The following is a 24,994-nucleotide window of genomic DNA, read 5'->3' on the forward strand; positions in this document are numbered from 1 at the left end:
GACTTTGCTAGAAAGCATTGAAAACCACTCTAAGTGGACAAATTTAAGGCTGTGTGGAGTCCCAGAGGAAGGACGAGATGAGAACTACATTAAAATTGTGCAGCAAATCATAGGTACCTTGGGGGGGGGGGGGGGGGGGGGGGGTAGAGAGTAAGGGAGTATGAAGCTATGACTTTCCCTGTTCCGGTGTCTTGGGGGGGGTCATAAGGAACCAGGCCTTTCGAGACCTGGAGGGGGGATTTGTGTTGTTCTAGTATTTGGGGATAGGTGGGAAAGGGAAGGATAGGAGGGTTAGGGAGTGTTAAGGGAGGTGGGGTTTGTTACTATGATTATTGTTGATTTCAAGTTATTCAGCCCCAGGGTGGGACATGGGTGAAGGGAGTTAAATGAGAAATTGTTGGCGGCCTGTTTAATAATTTCCAGTTTCTGTGCTCTATTTGAAAGGTCTTCTATGAAGCGGCCAGGGGCAGATTTAAATAAATGACTGGGACATATGTCCAGTTTGCAATGGGTATTGGCGGACCTATGAGTCGCTTGTGTAACTGATTCAGAGGTGAGTAGATTAAATGTTGACCAGATACGGTCAGCTGGGTATCCGCCCGGAATTATGTCCAGGTCGTCAAAGAATTTTTCGATGTCGGTGTTGTGGTGAGGAAGAGTACTGTGTAGTTTTGTTATTTTTTCGTTAAAGTAGGTAGCCAGTTTGTCTGCGGGTGGGGTGTCTGTGTTGTTTGTGGTGACAGGGGTGGTGTCTAGTAGCTTATTCATGAGTTGAAATAGTTTCTTCAGATCTTTGTTATCCGGTCCAAATTTAGTTTTGTAGTAGGACCTTTTGGTTTGTCTTATTGTATACTAGTAAAAAAAGCCCGTTTCTCATTTAAATGAAACGGGCGCTAGCAAAGTAATGACCTTCTGCCATTAATGTTTTTAAGGGAAGTGTTAGGAGAAATGTACTCTGATGGTAATCAATAATTTTCAGTGGTGTATTTTCAGTACTATCATGCTGCAGAATGAGATGCATATTGTTTTATGTACTTGTATTCTTTTGTTTCTGTCAGTGAATTTTAATTATAGGATTTTCTAAAAGGTATAGAGTATGCACAATTTCAAAAACTTGTATTCCGAATATAATTCTTGTTTACATTTCTAAGATTTCTTTATAAACAATATTTTTAGAGTAAACTTTGTTACGATGAAGTGGAGGAGTGGCCTAGTGGTTAGGGTGGTGGACTTTGGTCCTGGGGAACTGAGGAACGGAGTTCGATTCCCACTTCAGGCACAGGCAGCTCCTTGTGACTCTGGGCAAGTCACTTAACCCTCCATTGCCCCATGTAAGCCGCATTGAACCTGCCATGAGTGGGAAAGCACGGGGTACAAATGTAACCAAAAGAAAAAAAAAAGCTTTCCTTGTTCAGGACCATCAATCACTTTAACAAATGCATCAGAACAGTTCCAAACTTGTGAATGAAAGTTATCATGTAATGGCAATTATGTGTTAAAAAGGGAACCGTTAAGACAGAGTATGTGTGAGAGAGACAGAAAGTGAGTATGTGTGAGAGAGAGGGTAGTGCACCGCAGGCCCGCGGTAGTGCCTTTTACTGTGCGGTAAGTTCTTTTTATCAAAAGCCTTACCTTTTTTTTTTTACCCCTCCAAATGTATTTTGTGATTGTGGTCAAACATTTCAAATTTTGTTTCATTGGTCCAAACTACTTTTGTTCCAAAAACTTTTGTGCTTATCAAGGCCTCATTTGCATACTTGAGACTTCCTTCTGATAACTCTCCTATGCAAATTATTCTCATGTAAGCAAAGCTAGGCCCATGAACAATTACTTCACTTTCAGCAAAGCATTTCAGTAGATTGTCTGCAGGGATCTGTGGATTCTGTATTTAGACACCAGACTAGTTTTTGGGCAGTTATTTCAGAGGTGTGTGTTTTGTTTTTTTGTGTGTTTCCATTCCTTAACATTTGACATTGCTAATTGGAAGTGTGTGTTACAGAATTTTTGTATAGCCCTTCTCTTGTTTTGTAAGAACAAATTATCTTTATTTTCAATTGGTCAACCAACTGTGGCTGTTGTTTACTTTCCATAAAGGAGGTTAGAGTTGGAGTATTTAATGCACCTGATTAACTGAATACTTAACAAGGGGCCCTTTTACTAAGCGATGATAAGCACTAACATGTGCATCTTGACTACCATTAAGCATGGGGATGGGTCTTATGTTTTGGGACAGTGCAGCAGGCAGAGGCATGGGAAAATTTGTGTAGGGGGAAGGATGATTGGATTCAATTAAACATATACCCTAGAAGCTAATGTCCCACAGCCTTTGAAGAAACTGAAGATGAAAAAGAGGTTAGATATTACAGCAAGACAAAGATCTGAAACATTCCTCAAAATTATGAAGTACTTAGATGAAGGCTTTTTCTTCTAAAGGCGGTGTTGCAAGGTATTGACTAAAAGGGTGTCCAAACCTTTGCTCCTACTATATTCCCTGTTTTCTTAGTCTGAATCTATAAACTACTACAAATAAAATTAAGTATGCATTAAAATTTTCAGAATGATGCTGCTGAGGCAACTCTACAAGGTGGAAAGTTATATGCATCTATTCACTTAGGGATTCACTGAAACAAATTTGACCAAGGTTGTCTAAACATTTGTATACAACTCACTCAGATGGAAAGGATATATACTGATCATTTATTCAATAAAAAGACAGTAAGTATCCTTGTGAACCCTTCATTCAGAAACTGGTGGCACCTCCTTGGGCAGAAGAATTTCAATTAAACATTTCCTGTAATAATCAGTCCCCCTTATACTGTCATGAAAATGTTTGCCAAATCTTCCATACAGACTACTCTAACATATAAGGGCTTCCTTATATGAACACATCACCACAACCTTTCAGTAGGTTTAGGTCAGAATTTTGACTTGGCTAAATCCAAAATAATAGATTTATTCTTCAGCAATTAACACCAAAGTGCAATAGTGTAGTTTGTTACAGTACCGGCTGCTATGTGTACTGACTCCTAAGTGGTAGAGATGCAGAGGAAGAAGTGTTTGGTACAGTGGTATCCTGTGGTTAAAAACTATAAAATGCATCTTTAGATATCTGTTGACAGTGGCACATAATGGCTGAATAAGTTAATCACTTTGTTTTATTTACTCTGCAACCCAACAGAACTTTGCAAATAAATTATACACTGGCTCAAAACTGTTACATATATAATCCACTAGGTAACACACACACACACACACACACAAAGGGTCAGAGAGAATTCCATGAGCTAAGCCCTGCATACTTTCCCCACTTGTTTAATTGAAACCAGTCATTTTCTATGCAGTCACCAGGACATCATGGCAAAAACTTATTCTCATTTTATTTCACAACATTTCTCTGTACTGTAATACATATAGGGCCCTGTTTACTAAGCCACACTAGCATTTTTAGCAAGTGCTAACACTAGACGCCCACAGGAATATATGGGTGTCTCTAGTGTTTAGCGTGCGCTAGTTTCAGTGCATGCTAAAAACGCTAGCGCACCATAGTAAACAGGGCCCATAATTTTAGAAGTTCAGATTATAACCAAACATCAATTTCTTTACATAAACTTGAGAGGGAGGGCATCTACTATAAAGTTTATATAAGCACTTGAGCAATCAGCACCACAAAGTATTTTCATAGGACAGATGAGGCAAACAAGTTAGTTTATGAAAAGGGGGAAAAAAATTCTATGTACATACCTGAAGTAAGCCATATTTTGTTTCCACATCATAAAGCTTATGCTCCTTTATTTCGGAAGGTACAGGAGATGGAAGATTGTCCCAGTTGCCAAGAACATTAGCTAGGCTTGCAAAGACAGGTTCTGTGCAAAATGCCAGGCAATCTCTACAGAGAAAGAAAGTAAACATCAGCCTATCCACACCATCTGTTGTTTCTAGTTTGTATATAGTACTAACAGCTGGTGTTCTATGTGAGGCATACCATCACACCACTGGGGATTTTGTCTTTTATTCTCCCAATTTCTTTAGTATTTATTGCAAACTGATCCAGAACACCCAAGGTTTTATGATTAAATTCCCATTTCCACCCATCGCTACTCATATTTCACTGAATACAAAATGAATATACTAAAAACACTGATCAGAGAATATATGTCTTAACTACTTATATTAAAAATGTACAAGATATGAAAACAATTTGTACTGGTTAAGGTATACATGTTTAATATATTTGCCAGTGTCAGTGTATAATGGTTCCAATAAATAACAATACTTAGGCTCCTGTATCTCGTCTCAGACAGCCCAGCTTTGACGGTCATTTACTTTTACTCTGATATCCCAATCAAATTAGTTAATGCTCACTTAAAAAAAAAAAAAAAAACACTCCCTGAATTTGGTTAATAAACAAAATATGGTTTTCTCCATTTTATTTGTAATTTGGAAGGCCATTTAGAACTAATGAAATAAATATACTATAGGCTTGTATTCTGCCAATTGCCTTAAGGAAAAGTGCAAGGCAGGTAACAAAAGATTTATGTTTAACTACACAATCAATGTCTCCTAAATTCACAGAACATACTTTGCAAAAAGAGAAAGGCATGGAAAACTAAAGATTGGACATATAGCAATCTCCGTTTCATGCTTTTCAAGGTAGGAAACTGTAAAATACCCTTAAAGGAAGTATCAGACAAAGAAAATAAAAGAAAATCTCTCAGAGCATCACTATATACTGTTTTAAACACTAAACAAAAGTTTAAAAGCAATTTGTGCATCTTTAGGCAGCCAATGGAGACCAACGGGGGGGGGGGTGTCACAGGATCAAATCTAATTTTCCTACAAATCAGTCTAGCAGCTGTGTTTTGAGTCAACCTTTGCTTTTTCAGTAATTTGTGCGAAATACCTAGTGAATTGCAGTAGTCCAGAGATGACAAATAATAGCCTGAATTAATACTTTGAAACCTTGAGGGAAAAAAATAAAGATCAAATTAAGTGTAATTGCTTCAATTTGTGCACACACTTTTTTTTTTTTTAAACTACAGCATTAATCTGAGGTTCCATCATTAAGGATGTGTCTAGAAGCACCTCCAAAATCCTGAGCTTCAAATCCACTTCAAGGCTTATCTATCTAATCTGCTGCGGTACTGAACCCTGATTAATAGCCAACCAGAGTAACTTAGGGGCCGATGCATTAAACTTACTGGGCCAGCAAGTGCTTTCTTGACCAGTTCTAGCTAGTTTAGCGAGCAGGTTATTCACTGGGAGATGTACAAAGGAGTCCTATGGGCTTTTTAACGTTCCCAACAGCAACCAACAGGAGTTGTATGCAAAACAATTTAAGTGAACTAGTTAGTATGTAGATGTGCATTCTGACAGATATGCAGCTGTTCCTGAGCGATGCACAGAATACCACCTCAGCTTTTTATAAGCAAATTTTAACAGGCGGTCAGGAGCAGTCAGAAGTGCTAGGCTGGTAAAGAAACTGTCAGTTCCCAGTTAGAAAGGCTCTAGCGAAGGTGTGGGTTTGAAGCAAGGATGCCCCGAATTCTCCCCTTCATTAATTTATGCACCTCGTGTGTCTCTCCTCTTCCTCCTGCTGCTGCCGAGTGTGCAGCTCAGCACCTACTGACGGAGGGAAGGAGAGGAACTCAGCTTCACAATCCTCCTCAGAAGTCCGATAGTCTGCAATAGTAGCTCCAGGGAAGGGACAGACTATGCCTACCGGCAGCCTCTCAAGGTAACACAGCTTCCCCTGTGTGTTTAGCCCTCAACACAATACATGGGCTCACTGCTTGAAATCTCTCCACACCAGCAGTTAAAAAAAAAAAAAAAAGCTACACCTGGCTTTCATAAATGCAGCTTGTATGCGTATATGAAAGCCAGGTGTAGCACACTCTGGACTGCTCTGCATATGCCCTGGCAGCCTTTCCTACTGAGATGCACAGTAAAAGTCCGTGCAGCTCATTTGCATAGGATTTCTTTTGCAATCACCCGCTATTTTTACCAGTGTGGAAATAGCGAGCAATTGCTTCCAGGAACTTAAGTGCATCGGCTCCTTAGTTTTTCAGCATTCAGTTTTAAATGATATTGTATAGATCAGCATTTCCATGGCCATCATTTATGGTCCTGATCTGCTTGTAATGTTTCTCCAGTATGTAAAGGAAAAAAAAAAGTTACTAAACTGGATAAAAGATCTTTTTGTAGTCTATATTTGAGTTATATGTATTGTCCAATTTATACTGCTTTTTTCATTTTTTTTTCATATAGTCCCATATACACACACACTTTTTCTCCTTCATTCAAGAATGAATTTCTTGAAAGTAACTTAGAAAAACTCTATACTTATTAAAGTACTCTGAGCACTCTACCACAACCCTTATCCACATTATCACCTCGCGTCTTGATTATTGTAACCTGCTTCTCACCAGCCTACCTCTTTGCCATCTCTCTCCTCTTCACTCAGTCCAAAACTCTGCTGCGCGACTCATTTTCCACCAAAGACGCTATGCTCACATTAGCCCTCTCCTTAAGTCACTTCACTGGCTCCCTATCCGTTTCCGCTTTCAATTCAAACTTCTCTTATTGACCTGTAAGTGCATTCACTCTGCTGCTCCCCAGTACCTCTCCACTCTTGTCTCTCCCTACGCCCCCCCCCCCCCTCAGGTACTCTGTTCTGCTGATAAATCTCTCTTATCTTTCCCCTTCTCCTCTACTGCTAATTCCAGACTCCATTCCTTTTATCTTTCTGCACCTCACGCCTGGAATAGACTACCCGAGCCTGTACGTCTAGCCCCCGTCTTTGGCCGTTTTCAAGTCCAAATTTATAGCCCACCTCTTTACCACTGCTTTTGATTCCTAATCACTACTCACTTGCCCTGTCCTTTTATCCTCACCTCTTTATTCCCTTACCCTTATTGCTCTGTTTATCTGTTTTATCTAGATTGTAAGCTCTTTGAGCAGGGACTGTCTTTTTGTATATGGTGTACAGCGCTGCGTATGCCTTGTAGCGCTACAGAAATGATAAGTAGTAGTAAAGTAAATAAATTGGCTAAAAGAATCCCAAGAAATCTTCTCATGTATTTGTTTTTGAAAACTGAAACTCTTAATCAAGAGAACGAACTAATTTTAGGGGTCCAAGACTAAAATTATTTGTTAGTTCTAAAGATAAGCTTGATCAGGTTTCCATTCCCTTCAATATAAGGGCCCATAGGCCTTTGATGGCTCCTGGGGTTTCTTTAAAGCAGCTTCCATTCGGAATTGCCTTTTATAATTTAAATTTATATGGTAAAAGGTAAGGGTCATAGATTTCATATACCACTTTTCTGTGATACAACCAAAGCATTTTTCATATATTAAACTGGATGTATGCTGATACACTGCTAGGCTTAATAAGCATAAGCACTGCCACGCTGGAAAAAGACCAAAGGTCTATCAAGCCCAGCACTCTGTCTCCGACAGCGGCCAATCCAGGCCCCAAGAACCTGGCAAAAACCCAAAATTTAATAACGATCAATGGACTTTTCCTTCAGGAATCTGTCCAGACCCCCTTTAAACTCAGCAAGGCCAGCTACCATCACTACCTTCTCCGACAATGAGTTTCAGAGTCTAACCACGCGCTGAGTAAAGAAAAACGTTCTCCGATTTGTTTTAAACATACCACATTCTAATTTCATCTTGTGTCCCCTGGTTCTATTATTGTTAGAAAGTGTAAACAAACGCTTCACATCTGTCCGCTCTACCCCACTCATTATTTTGTAGATCTCTATCGTTTCACCCCTCAGCTGCCTTTTCTCCAGGCTAAAGAGTCCTAACCTTCTTAACCTCTCCTCATAAGATGGTCTGATATCTTGCTGTTTGCTTCCAAAGAAAACTTATGTAAACACTTGGACTCTAAAGAGTACAAACCAAAAAAGCTCTTCTAGACCACGTTAAAAATGTTCTTACTAAATCATCATTAAATAGAGATTCTTCAGGTTTTTTTCCCTTCTGATTGACGATATGGTGTCTTGTCTGCATGATTTGTAAAACTGTAAAATTTTATTTTGTTGCCGTATCTTCGTTACAGGTTTTCAGGTTATTAGAAAGATGTATATGTAAGTTTATAACATAACATTACCCCCCCCCCCCGACACACACACACGTATAAATGCACCACATTGCACAGGACAAGAAAAATGAGACAAAGGACAGGGCACGTGGGCTTTGTTGATTATCTGATTTAGTGAAAAGGTTTGCAGTAGTAACTGGATGACATGTTGGGCACCTGTATGTGAGGTGATGTATTTGTATGCCCTTGAGGATAAGCTAAGCCAGTTTTGATTCTACCTCATTGCATGAACTGAAAGAACCCTGCTTTTCTAAGAGAATTCACTAGGGATTACATATATATATCCATGCATGCAATGACTGCGAGATCCTTTTACTAAGAGGTGGTAAGAAATGCTGCATGTTTCCCGTGCACCAAAAACCACTACCATCGGGCATGCTCAGGCACCCTGCGGTAGTTCAGGCATCTGTGCAAGCTTTCCGCTGCTAAAAATACTGTAGCACGGGTCTGTATTTGGGGGGGGGGGGGGGCGGGGCACAGAGTAGGCATGCCTAGCGCTAATTGGTTAGCGCAGCTACCTTGCCGCACGCCAACCAGTTAGCACATGAGCCTTTTCTGCCTACTAAATAGGTGTTGGTAAGGGTTCATGTGCTAATTTGGAAGTTCGCTCCTGGCCATTAATGGAAATGTGTCCATTTTTGCAGGTGCACTAAAAGTGTCTTCAACGCACAGGGAAACCCATAAGCTAATCGTAGCACATGGCCTCTTAGCGCAGCTTAGTAAAAAAAGAGCCCCGTTAGTTTGTCCGCCTGGACATGGCACTGCACCGATATGTGAAACAACTTGCAGGGCTGTATAGTTATAAAACTTTCTCTCTTATCTTTTATTTTCTGCTTTTGTAAACTTTTCCATCACCAGCTGCACAATTGGTAATATATATTTTGTAACTTATGGTTTTGCAGTACAGTTTTCTTCATGTCCAAGATTTTATCATGTAAGTTCATTCAGAGGAAAACAGTGTGTGTGTATGTATATATATATATATATATATATATATATATATATATATATATATATATATATATATATATACACATATACACACACTAGTAAAAAAAGCCCCGTTTCTGATGCAAATGAAACGGGGGCTAGCAATGTTTTCTTTTGTGTGCATGTGGGAGTGTGTGTGCCCGTGCCCGTGCCCTCTGGCCTCTCTCCCCTCCCCCTCTGAGTCCTTCACTGTTACAGAACCAGCGATTTGATTTCGTGCTCTGCTGTTTTCCTTCACTGACTGTGTTACAGAGAGGGCGGGGCAGACACTCATAGGGAAACCGGATGTCTCGTCCCCTTTACACTTCCAGCTGGAGGCTTCATAGAACGTTGGTGTTGCTTTTTATATAGAGATATATATATATATATATATACACACATACACATATATACATACACACAGATGGCTCAATGGTATAATAAAAATCTTTAAGGAAAAGGTAATAAAATACAGTAATAAAATACAAAAAGTTTCGCAAAACACAGCCTTGCAAGAAGTTAGCTAAGAATTCACTGAAGAACAAAACACGTCATCAGGAAGTGTTACTCAACTATATTGCTTAAGTGTGTGCAGGAAAAGCATGACTTATCAGTAGTTCTTTAAAAAAACAAACCACAGCTATGTACGAGTTACTTAGGGGAACAGGCGCTACAGCTCAGCATGCACTCGATGCGTTACATTTCTAATGTGCATGTTGAACATTTTCAGAAGATACACATGCCAATAAGGGAATAGCCAAAGCTAAGAGACTCTTGTAAACATACAGAAATAGCACAATATCTTTTTCCACCTGCTTATTAAGAACATGATCACCAAGTCCTAAAATGTAACATCTGTCAACGTTCTTGCTCATGCTTTATTTCAATGGCTCAGCTGCCAGGATGTATTATGAGATATTGAGGAGGAGATAGGGCAGGAAAAAGAGATGGTGAGGGAAGACATCATGCATTTGATGGCCTCAAATCTAACACTGATGACAATGCTTTGCTTACACTGTATAATAAATATTGCAACTATTGAATACAAAAGGTCTATCCTACATGTTACAATCAAATGTCGTAACTTCAAACATGGCATTGCTTGTGTTCTGTGTCCACTATGTTCTCAGATGAAACTGTCTGTAAGAAAGGTGCTGCAGCAGTGAGGAGGCTGAAGCAACTGACACACCTACTTTCCAGCTGAAGTCAGACACCCCTTTCCACTTCAGTTAAGATGCTCCTGGATACCATGGCAGCAGTGGATTAGTTAAGGAATATGGAGCACACTGTGGTGTTGATTTGGTTGGGGTATTTTGCTTGCCCTTCCCAAACTCATATGATAGTTACAAAAGGAGAAAATCCCTCAGAAACCTATCGGATTGCAAATCCTAGGTTACAATGGGTATAAATTTAACCGTTGATTAGTTTGTAGTTTGATCAACTAAAAATATGTAAAAATCAAAATATGCAGCACATGTTCTTGAAGAAGCCAAACACAGGTGAAACAGTGGCCCCTGTCGAACAGAAGTGTTGCTATTTATATATTCGGTGCTTTAATACTGTTTGAACTTCAGCTAAGAACTTTAAAAAAATGAAATTGCATAAAAAAGAAAAAAAATACAAGGCGTTTTTAATCCCCGTGATAGAAACTAATCAACGGTTACATTTATACCTGTTGTAACCTAGGATTTGCAATCCGATAGTTACAAAGGAGAAAACCCCTCAGAAGCCTATCATACGAGTTGGGGAAGCTCAGTATATATACTAGTGTTCTCAACGTGTTTGTATAGATTTACCCCACTGTCACACTAGCTTCTACTGCATTCTTTGCAGAGGGTTGAAAACAATAACTGCAGTATTTTGATTGCCATTGTTGTCTCTAGTCAGTCTGTCCAAAGTACAGCAGCTATTTACATAGTAACATAGTAGATGATGGCAGAAAAAGACCCGCACGGTCCATCCAGTCTGCCCAACAAGATGAACTCATGTGTATACCTTACCTTGATTTGTACCTGTCTTTTTCAGGGCACAGACCATATAAGTCTGCCCAGCACTATTCTCTGCCTCCCAACCACCAGTCCCGGCTCCCACCACCGGATCTGGCACAGACCGTATAAGTCTGCCCACCACTATCTTCGCCTCCCAACCACCAACCCCTCTCCCCCCACCGGCTCCACCACCCAATTTCGGCTAAGCTTCTGAGGATCCATTCCTTCTGCACAGGATTCCTTTATGTATATCCCACTCATGTTGAATTCCGTTACCGTTTCATCTCCACCACCTCCCGGGGGAGGGCATTCCAAGCATCCACCACTCTCTCTGTGAAAAAATACTTCCTGACATCTTTTTTGAGTCCTGGCCCCCCTTCAATCTCATTTCATGTCCTCCTCGTTCTACCGCCTTTCCATCTCCGGAAAAGGTTTGTTTGTGGATTAATACCTTTCAAATATTTGAACGTCTGTATCATATCACCCCTGTTCCTCCTTTCCTCCCAGTACATTTCCAGAAATATAAGAAACAGAAGCCTAGTGACCATAAGAATGAATATATTTGAAGGTGTTGATGACAAGCAACTGCTCTATAAATATAGCAAAACACAGTATAGAAAGATGCTTCATAAAAAAAAAGAAATCTACTGATTAGCTGAATAGGCTACTTTGACTGCTATAGCCCATATAAATGTACATAAAAGATGACCAGTAACATTAGGTATAAGACATAAGCATGAGATTATCAGTGGCTTCTAAAAGAAATAACGTCCTGGATTTCCTTATAATAAACGGGAAGTTCTTGTGGTTACGATGCACAATACACATTGTTTTCTGGCCTTTGCTAAATCTTTAAATGACAAGGCATTAGCTAGTTTAACCATCAGAGCATGTGTGAAAAACATACTGCAAATGAACAGGACACATGCAGTTTGTAACCTAAATTTATCAAATGTTATAAAACATCCACTTCTATAATCATTTCTGTACCTAGATTCTTCCAAAGGATGCTGGACAGTAAGTAGTCGAGGGTGTCGAAGCCTGGTTAACTGTTGAACGCCTCGTTTTACACAATCAATGACCTGATCTTTTTCATATTCTGATACTTGTCCATTAACTTTTTATCAAAGACAAAAACAGCAACTTCCTAATAAAATTAGAAAGAAACAAAAACTGTTATCAAGATGAAACCTGCACAAGTTATACTATATTCAGAGCTAGAGAAATGTATTACATTTTCAGTTAAAGACATTGTCCTAAAAATTTTCTGTTTGATTCCATTTTCGGCTACCCTGTTATTTTAATTCTATAAACATGTTCCTCACATTACAGCATTATACAAGAGACTCAAGATCTTCAAAAGGTAGCAAATATTTCAAGCATATGAATTACTGGCACTTTTCAGCATTTTATTATGGTAATACAACTGATCTGATATTGTGCATTTGGAAAAAAAAAATGATGATATGTACAATTTATTGTGTCTTTCACTCAAGGAGGCTGTGTACTAAGAAAGCAAAACTTTGCAAATGTTGCTTCATATGTGACCACAGCAGATAAAAAAAATACAACCCATAGTTAGCAAATTACAAACTCAGCATCAAACAACATTATTTTTCCAAAGTACAACATGAAAAAAAAAAAAAAAAAAAAAAAAAGAGGCATCAAGGTGTACGTCCCAACGTTAACAGATTTAAACTAAATCACTCATATAAAGGAAATGCTTAAACAACGCTCAGATTTTGAGGTTACTTTTCACAAAAATATTCCATGTGTAAAATAGTGAAACAGTTCAAATAGGGTAGAAACAGCAAATCAAATCTCAGATAATATTACATGTCACACCAATCCCAGTATGAATCCCAAATCCAGACTTTTAGAACCCTAAAATGATTAGAGCCAATAGAAGTCCCTCATGAATATTTCATTGCACAGACAGTGAATGATACATACCTGTATGCAGGTGTTCCTCCGAGGACAGCAGGCTGATTGTTCTCACGACTGGGTGACGTCCGCGGCAGCCCCCACCAACCGGAAAAAAAGCTTCGCGGGACGGTCGGCACGCAGGGCACGCCCACCGCGCATGCGCGGCCGTCTTCCCGCCCGTGCGCGACCGCTCCCGCCAGTTGAATGACAAGCAATAAAATATGAAACACAACTCCAAAGGGGAGGAGGGAGGGTAGGTGAGAACAATCAGCCTGCTGTCCTCGGAGAACACCTGCTACAGGTATGTATCATTCACTTTCTCCGAGGACAAGCAGGCTGCTTGTTCTCACGACTGGGGTATCCCTAGCTCTCAGGCTCACTCAAAACAAGAACCCAGGTCAATTGAACCTCGCAACGGCGAGGGTACAACAGAAATTGACCTACGAAGAACAACTAACTGAGAGTGCAGCCTGACCAGAATAAATTCGGGTCCTGGAGGGTGGAGTTGGATTTACACCCCAAACAGATTCTGCAGCACCGACTGCCCGAACCGACTGTCGCGTCGGGTATCCTGCTGGAGGCAGTAATGTGATGTGAATGTGTGGACAGATGACCACGTCGCAGCCTTGCAAATCTCTTCAATAGTGGCTGACTTCAAGTGGGCCACTGACGCTGCCATGGCTCTAACACTATGAGCCGTGACATGACCCTCAAGAGTCAGCCCAGCCTGGGCGTAAGTGAAGGAAATGCAATCTGCTAGCCAATTGGAGATGGTGCGTTTCCCGACAGCAACCCCTAGCCTGTTAGGGTCGAAAGAAACAAACAATTGGGCGGACTGTCTGTGGGGCTGTGTCCGCTCCAAGTAGAAGGCCAATGCTCTCTTGCAGTCCAATGTGTGCAACTGACGTTCAGCAGGGCGGGTATGCGGCCTGGGGAAGAATGTTGGCAAGACAATTGACTGGTTAAGATGGAACTCCGACACCACCTTCGGCAGGAACTTTGGGTGGGTGCGGAGCACTACTCTGTTATGATGAAATTTGGTATATGGAGCATGAGCTACTAGGGCTTGAAGCTCACTGACCCTACGAGCTGAAGTAACTGCCACCAAGAAAATGACCTTCCAGGTCAAGTACTTCAGATGGCAGGAATTCAGTGGCTCAAAAGGAGGTTTCATCAGCTGGGTGAGGACGACGTTGAGATCCCATGACACTGTAGGAGGCTTGATAGAGGGCTTTGACAAAAGCAAGCCTCTCATGAATCGAACGACTAAAGGCTCTCCAGAGATGGCTTTACCTTCCACACGATAATGGTAAGCACTAATCGCACTAAGGTGATTCCTTACTGAGTTGGTCTTGAGGCCAGACTCTGATAAGTGCAGAAGGTATTCAAGCAGGTTCTGTGCAGGGCAAGAACAAGGTTCTAGGGCCTTGCTCTCACACCAAACGACAAACCTCCTCCACTTGAAAAAGTAACTCTTTTTAGTGGAATCCTTCCTAGAGGCAAGCAATACCCGGGAGACACCCTCAGACAGACCCAACGCAGCGAAGTCTACGCCTTCAACATCCAGGCCGTGAGAGCCAGGGATTGAAGGTTGGGGTGCAGCAACGCTCCGTCGTTCTGCGAAATGAGAGTCGGAAAACACTCCAATCTCCACGGTTCTTCGGAGGACAACTCCAGAAGAAGAGGGAACCAGATCTGACGGGGCCAAAAGGGCGCTATCAGAATCATGGTGCCGCGGTCTTGCTTGAGCTTCAGTAAGGTCTTCCCCACCAAAGGTATGGGAGGATAAGCATACAGGAGGCCGGTCCCCCAATGAAGGAGAAAGGCATCTGACGCTAGCCTGCCGTGTGTCTGAAGTCTGGAACAGAACAGAGGCAGCTTGTGGTTGGTCTGAGAGGCGAAAAGATCCACCGAGGGGGTGCCCCACTCTCGGAAGATCTTGCGTACCACTCTGGAATGGAGCGACCACTCGTGCGGTTGCATGACTCTGCTCAGTCTGTCGGCCAGACTGTTGTTTACGCCTGCCAGGTACGTGGCTTGGAGGAGCATGCCGAACTGGCACGCCCAACGCCACAGCCCGACGGCTTCCTGACACAGGGGGCGAGATCCGGTGCCCCCCTGCTTGTTGACGTAATACATTGCAACCTGATTGTCTGTCCGAATTTGGATAATTTGGCAGGACAGCCGATCTCTGAAAGCCTTCAGCGCGTTCCAGATCGCTCGGAGCTCCAGGAGGTTGATCTGCAGATCCTTTTCCTGGAGGGACCACAGACCCTGGGTGTGAAGCCCATCGACATGAGCTCCCCAACCCAGGCGAGATGCATCCGTCGTCAGCACCTTTGTGGGCTGCGGAATTTGGAATGGACGCCCCAGGGTCAAATTGGTCCGGATGGTCCACCAGAGCAGTGAAGTGCGGCAACTGGTGGAGAGGCGGATGACATCTTCTAGATTCCCGGTGCCTTGGAACCACTGGGAAGCTAGGGTCCATTGAGCAGATCTCATGCGAAGACGAGCCATGGGAGTCACATGAACTGTGGAGGCCATATGACCCAGAAGTCTCAACATCTGCCGAGCTGTGACCTGCTGAGACGCTCTGGTCTGCGAAGCGAGGGACAGGAGGTTGTTGGCCCTCGCTTCGGGAAGGAAGGCCTGAGCCGTCTGGGTATTCAGCAGCGCTCCTATGAATTCCAGAGACTGGGTTGGCTGGAGATGGGACTTTGGGTAATTTATCACAAACCCCAGCAGCTCCAGGAGTTGAATAGTGCACTGCATGGACCGGAGGGCTCCTGCCTCCGAGGTGTTCTTGACCAGCCAATCGTCGAGATATGGGAACACGTGCACTCCCAGCCTGCGTAGGTACGCCGCCACCACCACGAGGCACTTTGTAAACACTCGTGGGGCGGAGGCGAGCCCAAAGGGCAGCACACAGTACTGAAAGTGTCGTGCGCCCAGGCGGAATCTGAGATACTGTCTGTGAGCTGGCAGTATCGGGATGTGAGTATATGCATCCTTTAAATCCAGGGAACATAGCCAATCGTTTTTCTGAATCATCGGCAGAAGGGTGCCCAAGGAAAGCATCCTGAACTTTTCTTTGACCAGGAATTTGTTCAGGCCTCTCAGGTCTAGGATGGGACGCATCCCCCCTGTTTTCTTTTCCACAAGGAAGTACCTGGAATAGAATCCATGCCCTTCCTGCCCGGGTGGTACGGGCTCGACCGCATTGGCGCTGAGAAGGGCGGAGAGTTCCTCTGCAAGTACCTGCTTGTGATGGGAGCTGAAGGATTGAGCTCCCGGAGGACAATTTGGAGGCAGGGAGGTCAAATTCAGGGCGTATCCGCACCGCACTATTTGGAGAACCCACTGGTCGGAGGTTATGAGAGGCCACCTTTGGTGAAAATATTTTAACCTCCCCCCGACCGGCAGATCGTCCGGTACGGACACTTTGAGGGCGGCTATGTTCCCGTGGATCCAGTCAAAAGCCCGTCCCTGGCTTTTGCTGTGGAGGCGCAGGGGGCTGCTTAGGCGCACGCTGTTGACGGGAACGAGCGCGTTGGGGCTGTCCCTGTGCCTGACGAGGCCTTCGGGCCGGCTGGTTGTACCTACGCTTTGCAAAAGAATAGGGTGCAGCCTGCCGGGCCCGGGAAAACCGTCCACCTGCTGAGGTGGATGCTGAAGGCGCCCGGTGGGAGAGCTTGTCGAGAGCGGTTTCCCGCTGATGCAGTTGGTCCACCATCTGCTCGACCTTCTCACCAAAAATGTTATCCCCCCGGCAAGGGACGTCGGCCAGTCTCTGCTGGGTGCGGTTGTCCAGGTCAGAGGCACGCAGCCATGAGAGCCTGCGCATCACTATACCTTGGGCCGCAGCACGAGATGCCACGTCACAGGTGTCATAGATACCCCTGGACAGGAACTTTCTGCACGCCTTCAGCTGCCTGACCACCTCCTGATAAGGCCTGGACTGCTCCGGCGGGAGCTTCTCGACCAGGTCCGCCAGTTGTTGCACATAGGTCCGCATGTGGATGCTCATATAGAGCAGGTATGATTGGATGCGGGTCACGAGCATGGAGGATTGGTAGGCCTTCCTCCCAAACGAGTCCAGAGTGCGAGACTCCCGCCCCGGGGGCGCCGAGGCGGTATCCCTCGAACTCCGTGCCCTCTTGAGAGCAGAATCCACGACCGCTGAGTCATGGGGCAATTGTGGCCGCATCAGCTCTGGGTCAGAGTGGATCCTGTACTGGGACTCTGCTTTCTTGGGAATGGTGGGGTTAGTTAATGGTCGCACCCAGTTCCGAAGCAGCGTCTCCTTTAGGACATTGTGCAGCGGCACCGTGGAGGACTCTCTAGGTGGTGATGGATAGTCGAGGACCTCGAGCATCTCGGCCCTCGGCTCTTCCACAGAGACCACGGGGAAGGGAATGCTAATAGACATATCCCGCACAAAGGAGGCAAAGGAGAGACTCTCGGGAGGTGAGAGTTTCCTCTCCGGTGAAGGCGTGGGGACCGAGGGAAGGCCCGTAGACTCCTCTGAGGAGAAATATCTAGGGTCCTCCTCTTCCCCCCACGAGTCCTCATCCTCGGTGTCGGACATAAGCTCATGTAGCTGAGTCCTGAACCGGGCCCGGCTCGACGTCGAGGCACCAGGGTCTCGGTGTCGTCGAGCGGCGGACTCCCGCGCCGGCGGGGACGGAGCTCCCTCCATCGACGTCGACAGGGACTCCACCTGCGTGGCGGTCGAGACCGGCACCGCAAGCGGCGACGGTGTCGACGGCCCCGGCGCCGGGCTAGAGCTCGCCGGCGCCACAGTCATCGGCGCCGAGGGCGCAAGCACCCCCGGCGCCGGCACAGCCTGGCGCATCAGCCCTTCCAGGATCCCTGGAAGGATGGCTCTGAGGCACTCGTCCAGGCCCGCTGCCGGGAAAGGCGATGGGGCCGGTAGGGGTGTCAGTGCCCGAATCTGGTGGGAGCCAGGAGACGGCACCGAGGTGCCGGGACCCTGTTGCGTCGGCACCTCTATCACCGACGGGGATCTCTCCTCTCGATGGAGACGCTTCGGCGTCGACTCCTCTCCGATGTGCATCGAGGGCGACCGGTGACGGCGCTTCTTATCCTTCTTCCGATGCCCGTCACCGGCGCCGGGAGGCATGGAGGAGGAGGATGACGATCCCCCTCGGTCTCGAGGAACCGGGTCAGACAGGGTTCGGTCCCGTGGGCCACGGGCTGAGGGAGTGACCGGGGCCGACTGCCCACGCGGCCTCTCACCTCTACCCTCACCAGAGGACCGGCGGGCCGACGGGACCTGTTCTCCTGGGGTCGATGCCATCGGTGCCGATGTCTCGGGCATCGATACCGGTACCGAAGGGCCGGGCGTCGATACCGATGCCGTCGAGGTCGACGTCGAGGGGCCGGCGCAAGTTCCAAAAATATGGTCCCGTTGAACTTGCCTCGCAACCTGAGTCCGTTTCCGGAGACCGAGACACAGGGGACACGACTTGAAATTGTGCTCCGGCCCGAGGCACTGGAGGCACCAAGCGTGGGTGTCGGTCTGCGAGATGGGCCGGCCGCACCGACCACACTTTTTAAATCCACTCGGGACCTTCGAGGACATCGACGGAAAAATCGCGTCGGCGAAATTAAAGTCGTCGATGGTGGCGGAAATCACACCTCGAAAAAGAAAAACGACCGTGCGGCCACCAGGCCGCAACGCAACGTCCCCGCTGGAAGCGAGGGAAAATGGGAGCGCGTGCTCCTTTTTTTTTTTTTTTTTGTAAAGAAAAGAAAAGTGGAGCGCGCGGCAATTAAATAAATATAAAAGAAAAGGAGAAGTTCGCGTAAACGCGACGGTTTTTCCGGGGCTGAAACAGAGAGAGCGGCACAGGCACGACTCTCTCCAGGCGCGGAAAAAAAGGAACTGGCGGGAGCGGTTGCGCACGGGCGGGAAGACGGCCGCGCATGCGCGGTGGGCGTGCCCTGCGTGCCGACCGTCCCGCGAAGCTTTTTTCCGGTTGGTGGGGGCTGCCGCGGACGTCACCCAGTCGTGAGAACAAGCAGCCTGCTTGTCCTCGGAGAACAACAACTACATGTTGGGCAACTGAAGGCTGGAATATAGTGCCTCTTTACTCTATACTAAAAAAAAAAAAAAATGTCCAAAATACTGGAGTGGCAGTACTGACTTGAGTACATGCTCTAAGTGTGTTTTCTCTGCAACCAGCTCTTTAAAATCACTTGCATTCTTTATATAAACAAATTCTACCCCACTTGACTGAAAACTACAGAAGTGATGAAGTTGCTCCATAGACTAAGCCGACAGCTACAGTATGCTGCTAAGAAACTGCAAGGGGGAACTCTGGGCAAAAAAAAGTTTTCCAAATTTAGCACACTTTGTAATCTTGTGCAGATTTCCACCCATTTTATAAGAGCTGGACCTCCTTGCCTCCCCCCCCCCACCCCCCGCGCACACACACACACCACCATCCACCTTACTTCAGCCCTCCATCCCCTTCCCATGGAGCGCACTCACTCCATCAACCCCTTTTCCAGCCAACTCACCTCCACCACCACCACACACACTCCATCCACCCCTTACCCTCCTTGCATAATCAACACTACAGTGCGGCAAGCAAGGAGATGCAGAGCCACACACCGGGCTGCTTCATGTACCTCCTCCTCCTCTGCTGTCCTGGGCTTAACTGTCCCTTTGAACTGTATGGACCTCTGTACAACTGCGCGGCTTAAAGGAACCGTTGGGAACAAGGGTGACAGCAGCCTGATGTGCGGCTGTGCATCTCCTCTTGCTGCACTCTAGTGGTGCATATGCAGACAGAATGATGCAACCAGCCAGCCAGAAACACAGCATATTCTGTGCCATGCTCCGCAGAATCCTAAGTGGGAAAGGCAGAATTCTGCACAAATTCTGCATTGTGCAGGATTCCCCCAGGAATATAAGATGTGTGGCCATGCTGAGACCATTTTGGATCACCATTAAATGCATATCATTCTTACTAGTTCAATAAAAGGAAACCAGAACTAGGCAAATCTCTTAGCCTCCTTGGCATATAGAAATAAAGTCAATGTATTCAACTTTTAACCTGTTATATTCTATACCAATATACCTGAAAGCAAATTAGTATTTCATAAGGGAGCTGGCTTTGAACTAAGAAGCCACATTGATGATGAAAGTCTAGAAAGCATCTTTTGATGTTTCTGATGTTCCAAATAGTTGGAATATGAATTAGCTTTCAACCCCAAATCTCTGCTAGTTTGTAATGAAATACAAAACACCTCACAATTAGATCTGTTTTAATAAAGGTTTCAACAGGATTTGTGAAATTTCCCAAATGAATAATCAAGAAATGCAGAAAACTGTTTTTGGTTGTTGTTTTATTAAATAATACACTTGACACAGGAAAAGCAATTCTATAGCAGGGTACCTTATAAAAGCCTATTCCATAAAGGAAAGTAGAGTCTATGTTTCCTTACAAAATACTAGCCTAATGAGTATTAACGCACCTACAATTCAGGTGCAACCATTTATGCCAGCCATAGAGCTGGTCTAAATGGTGCAGGGATGTGCATTAACAGTATTATGTACATTATGCTTGTAAAGGGGAGAGCAGCCTATGCCCTGCCCATGCTCTGCCCCCTTGCAAATACACACTACGTAAATTAAACAAATATTTGCAGAAAGGCAGCATAACACCTAAGTGCTATTTACATGTGTAAGTGCACACACATGCATGTAAATGCCAGTATTCTAACATCTAATATAATAATTCGCACCTCCAACGTTCTGAAGCTGACTCCGTGGCAGTGAAGCCCTGAAGCCGTGTAGTGTTCGTAATCGCCCCACCCTGGAGGGAACTCTGAGCCTCCGCGCCTCCCTCCCTCTGCCCTCCAAGCACGACCTGTCTTCCGGCAGCCCCTCGCCTTCCTAACTGCTGGCTGTATTTTAAAACTTCTTACCTTGGGGTGCGGCGTCCACAGTGAAGGCGAGCGGCGCTTCAAACTGCTTTCGCATGTGTCTCCGCTCTGCCTCTGGTCCCCTTCCGGAAACAGGAAATGAGGATGGGACCAGAGACAGAGCTGAGACACAAGCGAAGACAGTTTGAAGCCAGGACAGCCAGGTTTCAATACACTTACATTTTAGAAAGCATCCTCCTAGCAGTGATGCATCTGAGTATACAAGAAAATAATACATACCGTATTTTCGGACTATAAGATGCACTTTTTTCCCCCTCAAATTTGGGAGGAAAATGGGGGGTGCGTCTTATAGTCCGAAGGTAGCGAGGTCCGATTTCGGGATCGCCCTCCCCTATTCACGTCATGCGATGTTCCCTGGTGGTCTAGTGACGTTGGGGCAGGAAAGAGCCCCCTCTTTCCTGCCCAGCGCGCTGCTCTCCGTCCTCCTGTATGCTGCCTGACGGTCTCGGCGAGATTCAAAATGGCCGCCAAGAATTGAAGTCTCGGCGGCCATTTTTAATCTCGCCGAGACCGTCAGGCAACATACAGGAGGACGGAGAGCAGCGCGCTGGGCAGGAAAGAGGGAGCTCTTTCCTGCCCTGACGTCACTAGACCACCAGGAGAACATCGCGTGACGTGAGTAGGGGAGGACGATCCCGAACTCGGACAAGACGCACCGGAGCACCTAGGTTTTAGAGGAGGGAAAAAGGAAAATTTTTTTTTTCCTATTTCCTCCTCTAAAACCTAGGTGCGTCTTATGGTCCGGTGCGTCTTATAGTCCGAAAAATACGGTATATTTATATTCTAGGTCTTTTTTTCCCTCTCAACATTTGACAAACACAAATCTGGGTCCAGGCCAAACAGACAGAAAACAAAAGTCACTCTAAAGTTTGAGATGCCCAAAACAAGCTTTAGTAGCATATTCCATTTTAAACTGAAATGCTGATCCAGGGATAACATTTATAACCAGCATGACAGCTTCCCAGGAAATACTAGTAAGACTGCACTACAGCTCAAAGGTTCACTTTACATGCCTTATCAATGACAAGACTAAATGTGACAAAGGCCCAATAGTACAAAATTAGTTTCACATATCTTAAAATATTAGTTTCCATGGATTCTCTCTCCAGCTCTCCCTTCTTTAAAAAATGGCTGCTTTTTAATGAGATTCAAAATCTAGAAATGTGCTATTTTCAAAGCAACTATTCAAAAGATGGTGCTGAGTTAACAGTGAAATGTCATTAATAAACAGTGGATAGAAAAGATACCTGCTTACTATACACAATCATTTCTTATTGGGGGGGGGGGAAGAAATCATCTCTAGAGCATTTGTATCTCTGTCTGAGCAATGTCTGATCATTCTTATTAGCTGTAAATATTGCTGCATTTACCATTGGAGGCTGCAATTTTAAAACTGTCATATTTTTAGATTTATTTTTTTTACATGATACTGCAAGAAACGTCCAGCATCCCTGCAGGACACCAAAAGCCCACACTATCACTATCACAGTTAAAGTTAAAACAACCCCCCCCCCCCCCCACCTTGAACAGGATATTAAGGGGCACTACAGAAAACCATTACATCTTGGGCTTAATGTACCATAATGCAGGATTTTAATGAACATTAAGTAAACACTGTCCCAAACATTTGTGTCATACGCAGGGTATATCAACATACCAGTTGATACCTGGGGAAAATCAGATTAACTGCGTCTCACAACCATCTGAACATTCTTGTTCTTTCGCACAGGCGAAATGGTATGGAGCAAATCCTCATATACTCCCCTTATTTCTTTTACAATGAATCTTATCTTATCTTGTTTTTTAATTCTTCAAAGCTGTGCAAATATGCATAAAACCCTATATTCATAGTTCTTCTTTCATAATTATTCTTTCCAAACTTTTACTTATCTTTAAGGCAGCAATCTAACAGTAACAGGGAACCCCCGCCGACATGGCCATTTTCTGGTAGACAGGGTTATAAGCAGGATGTAAAGAGAGCCTCTTCCTTGATAAAGCACTATGCGAAACTTGGCCATGTCGGCGGGGGTTCCCTGTTACTGTTAGATTGCTGCCTTAAAGATAAGTAAAAGTTTGGAAAGAATAATTATGAAAGAAGAACTATGAATATAGGGTTTTATGCATATTTGCACAGCTTTGAAGAATTAAAAAACAAGATAAGATAAGATTCATTGTAAAAGAAATAAGTGGAGTATATGAGGATTTGCTCCACACCATTTCGCCTGTGCGAAAGAACAAGAATGTTCAGATGGTTGTGAGACGCAGTTAATCTGATTTTCCCCAGGTATCAACTGGTATGTTGATATACCCTGCGTATGACACGGATTTTAATGAACAGCATGCCTAAAAGTAACCCTGCATATATAAAAAAAAATTCCCATTTTTTTTATTGCAGGTTGGGCATCAGCATTCAGATTAATGTACAGTACCTGTGCCGAATTAATGTGGAAGCACTTATTGCCTCCTATTTATGAGGCATTAAGTGGTCCTGCGTTAATTCTGTGCTAGGCAGAAAGTGTAACACGGTAGCTAGCTAAAGCTTCCACTCCCACTCTCTGCCCATCCAATGCCCCCCCCCCCCCCCCCGACAGAAAATTCAGTGGTGTGTGCTTTAATGCACAGAAACAGCATGTTAAATACTTAATATAGTAACATAGTAGATGACGGCAGAAAAAGACCTGCACGGTCCATCCAGTCTGCCCAACAAGATAAACTCATATGTGCTAGTTTTTGTGTATACCCTACCTTGATTTGTACCTGTCCTTTTCAGGGCACAGACCGTGTAAGTCTGCCCAGCACTATCCCCGCCTCCCACCACTGGATCTGGCACAGACCATATAAGTCTGCCCAGCACCATCCCTACCTCCCGCCACCGGCTCTGCCACCCAATCTCGGCTAAGCTCCTTAGGATCCATTCCTTCTGAACAGAATTCCTTTATGTTTATCCCACGCATGTTTGAACTCCGTTACCGTTTTCGTTTCCACCACCTCCCGTGGGAGGGCATTCCAAGCATCCACTACTCTCTCCGTGAAAAAATACTTCCTGACATTTTTCCTGAGTCTGCCCCCCTTCAATCTCATTTCATGTCCTCTCGTTCTACCGCCTTCGCATCTCCAGAAAAGGTTGGTTTGCAGATTAATACCTTTCAAATAATTGAACGTCTGTAAAAATACTTAATGTCCTTTAGTAGAAGGGCCCTTAAAGCAAGTGCTATTTCCAGATTACTAATATTCATATATAGTAATATTGTTCCAAAAATAAATCTCAGTAGTTGTTCCTTAAATGATGCACCAAGCTTATGTGGCACGAGTTCAATGTCTAACAATAAAAAACATTTTGGCAACAGACATGCATTAACCCAGGGGGAATTTTCCTTTAAGAAATATCAAGAGCCTGTGATGGAAGCCAAAGATCTTAAAGGAAATTTTTCATACTAACATGCCACTAATCATTTTATCTTGATGGTAACAAAGAAAGCCCACCTGTTTTGTTGACTTTTTAGTACCATGGAAGATCTTCCAAGCAAGTCCATTGCCACCGCTAGCAATGTGTCGTCCAACATCAAACTCTCTTGTAACAGGATTTCCCATCACTGCACTGGTAACATCAGCAGTTACCTTTGTAACAGTACTTTCAGTTTATTTAGCATGGACTCCATTGTTTCAGCTGTGCCTTATCTTCTTTGCCTACGGAGACAAGCATTAAAATCCTTAAACAGTTGTTGGCCTTTTATGCTGAAACAAAACATTTGGTGTTACACTTATTACCAAGACTAAGGGGCCTTTTTACTAAGTGCCAGCGCTATCCTCAGCACAATCCCACACACACTGAGGCTACTTTTAGCGCAGCAGTAAACTGGCCCCATTTTCCATTAGCGCATGATTATTATTATGTGAACTCTTATCAATACCTATTTTCTAGGCAATATGGGTTCATATGCTAACCATGCACTATTCGGTTAGCACACGCCGATGTAGCTGCTTTAACTGATTAGCCCCCCCAGACATGCCCTAAGCTCTAAAACATAAG

General features: G+C 44.5%; 1 protein-coding gene across 1 annotated transcript in view; it reads right to left on the reverse strand.

Moving 5' to 3' along the window:
* Positions 1-24,629, reverse strand: part of SCYL2 (SCY1 like pseudokinase 2) — an 83,265-nt gene extending 58,636 nt beyond the window's left edge. The window contains 5 exon segments of the mRNA XM_030213967.1: positions 3,742-3,886; positions 12,052-12,160; positions 12,163-12,208; positions 24,448-24,596; positions 24,599-24,629. Of these exon segments, the coding sequence (XP_030069827.1) occupies positions 3,742-3,886; positions 12,052-12,160; positions 12,163-12,208; positions 24,448-24,596; positions 24,599-24,623 (474 nt within the window). The 5' untranslated portion in view covers positions 24,624-24,629.
* Between the last annotated feature and the right edge of the window lie 365 nt (positions 24,630-24,994).

This window comes from Microcaecilia unicolor, chromosome 9 (genome assembly GCF_901765095.1).
Source record: "Microcaecilia unicolor chromosome 9, aMicUni1.1, whole genome shotgun sequence".
Lineage (NCBI taxonomy): Eukaryota > Metazoa > Chordata > Amphibia > Gymnophiona > Siphonopidae > Microcaecilia > Microcaecilia unicolor.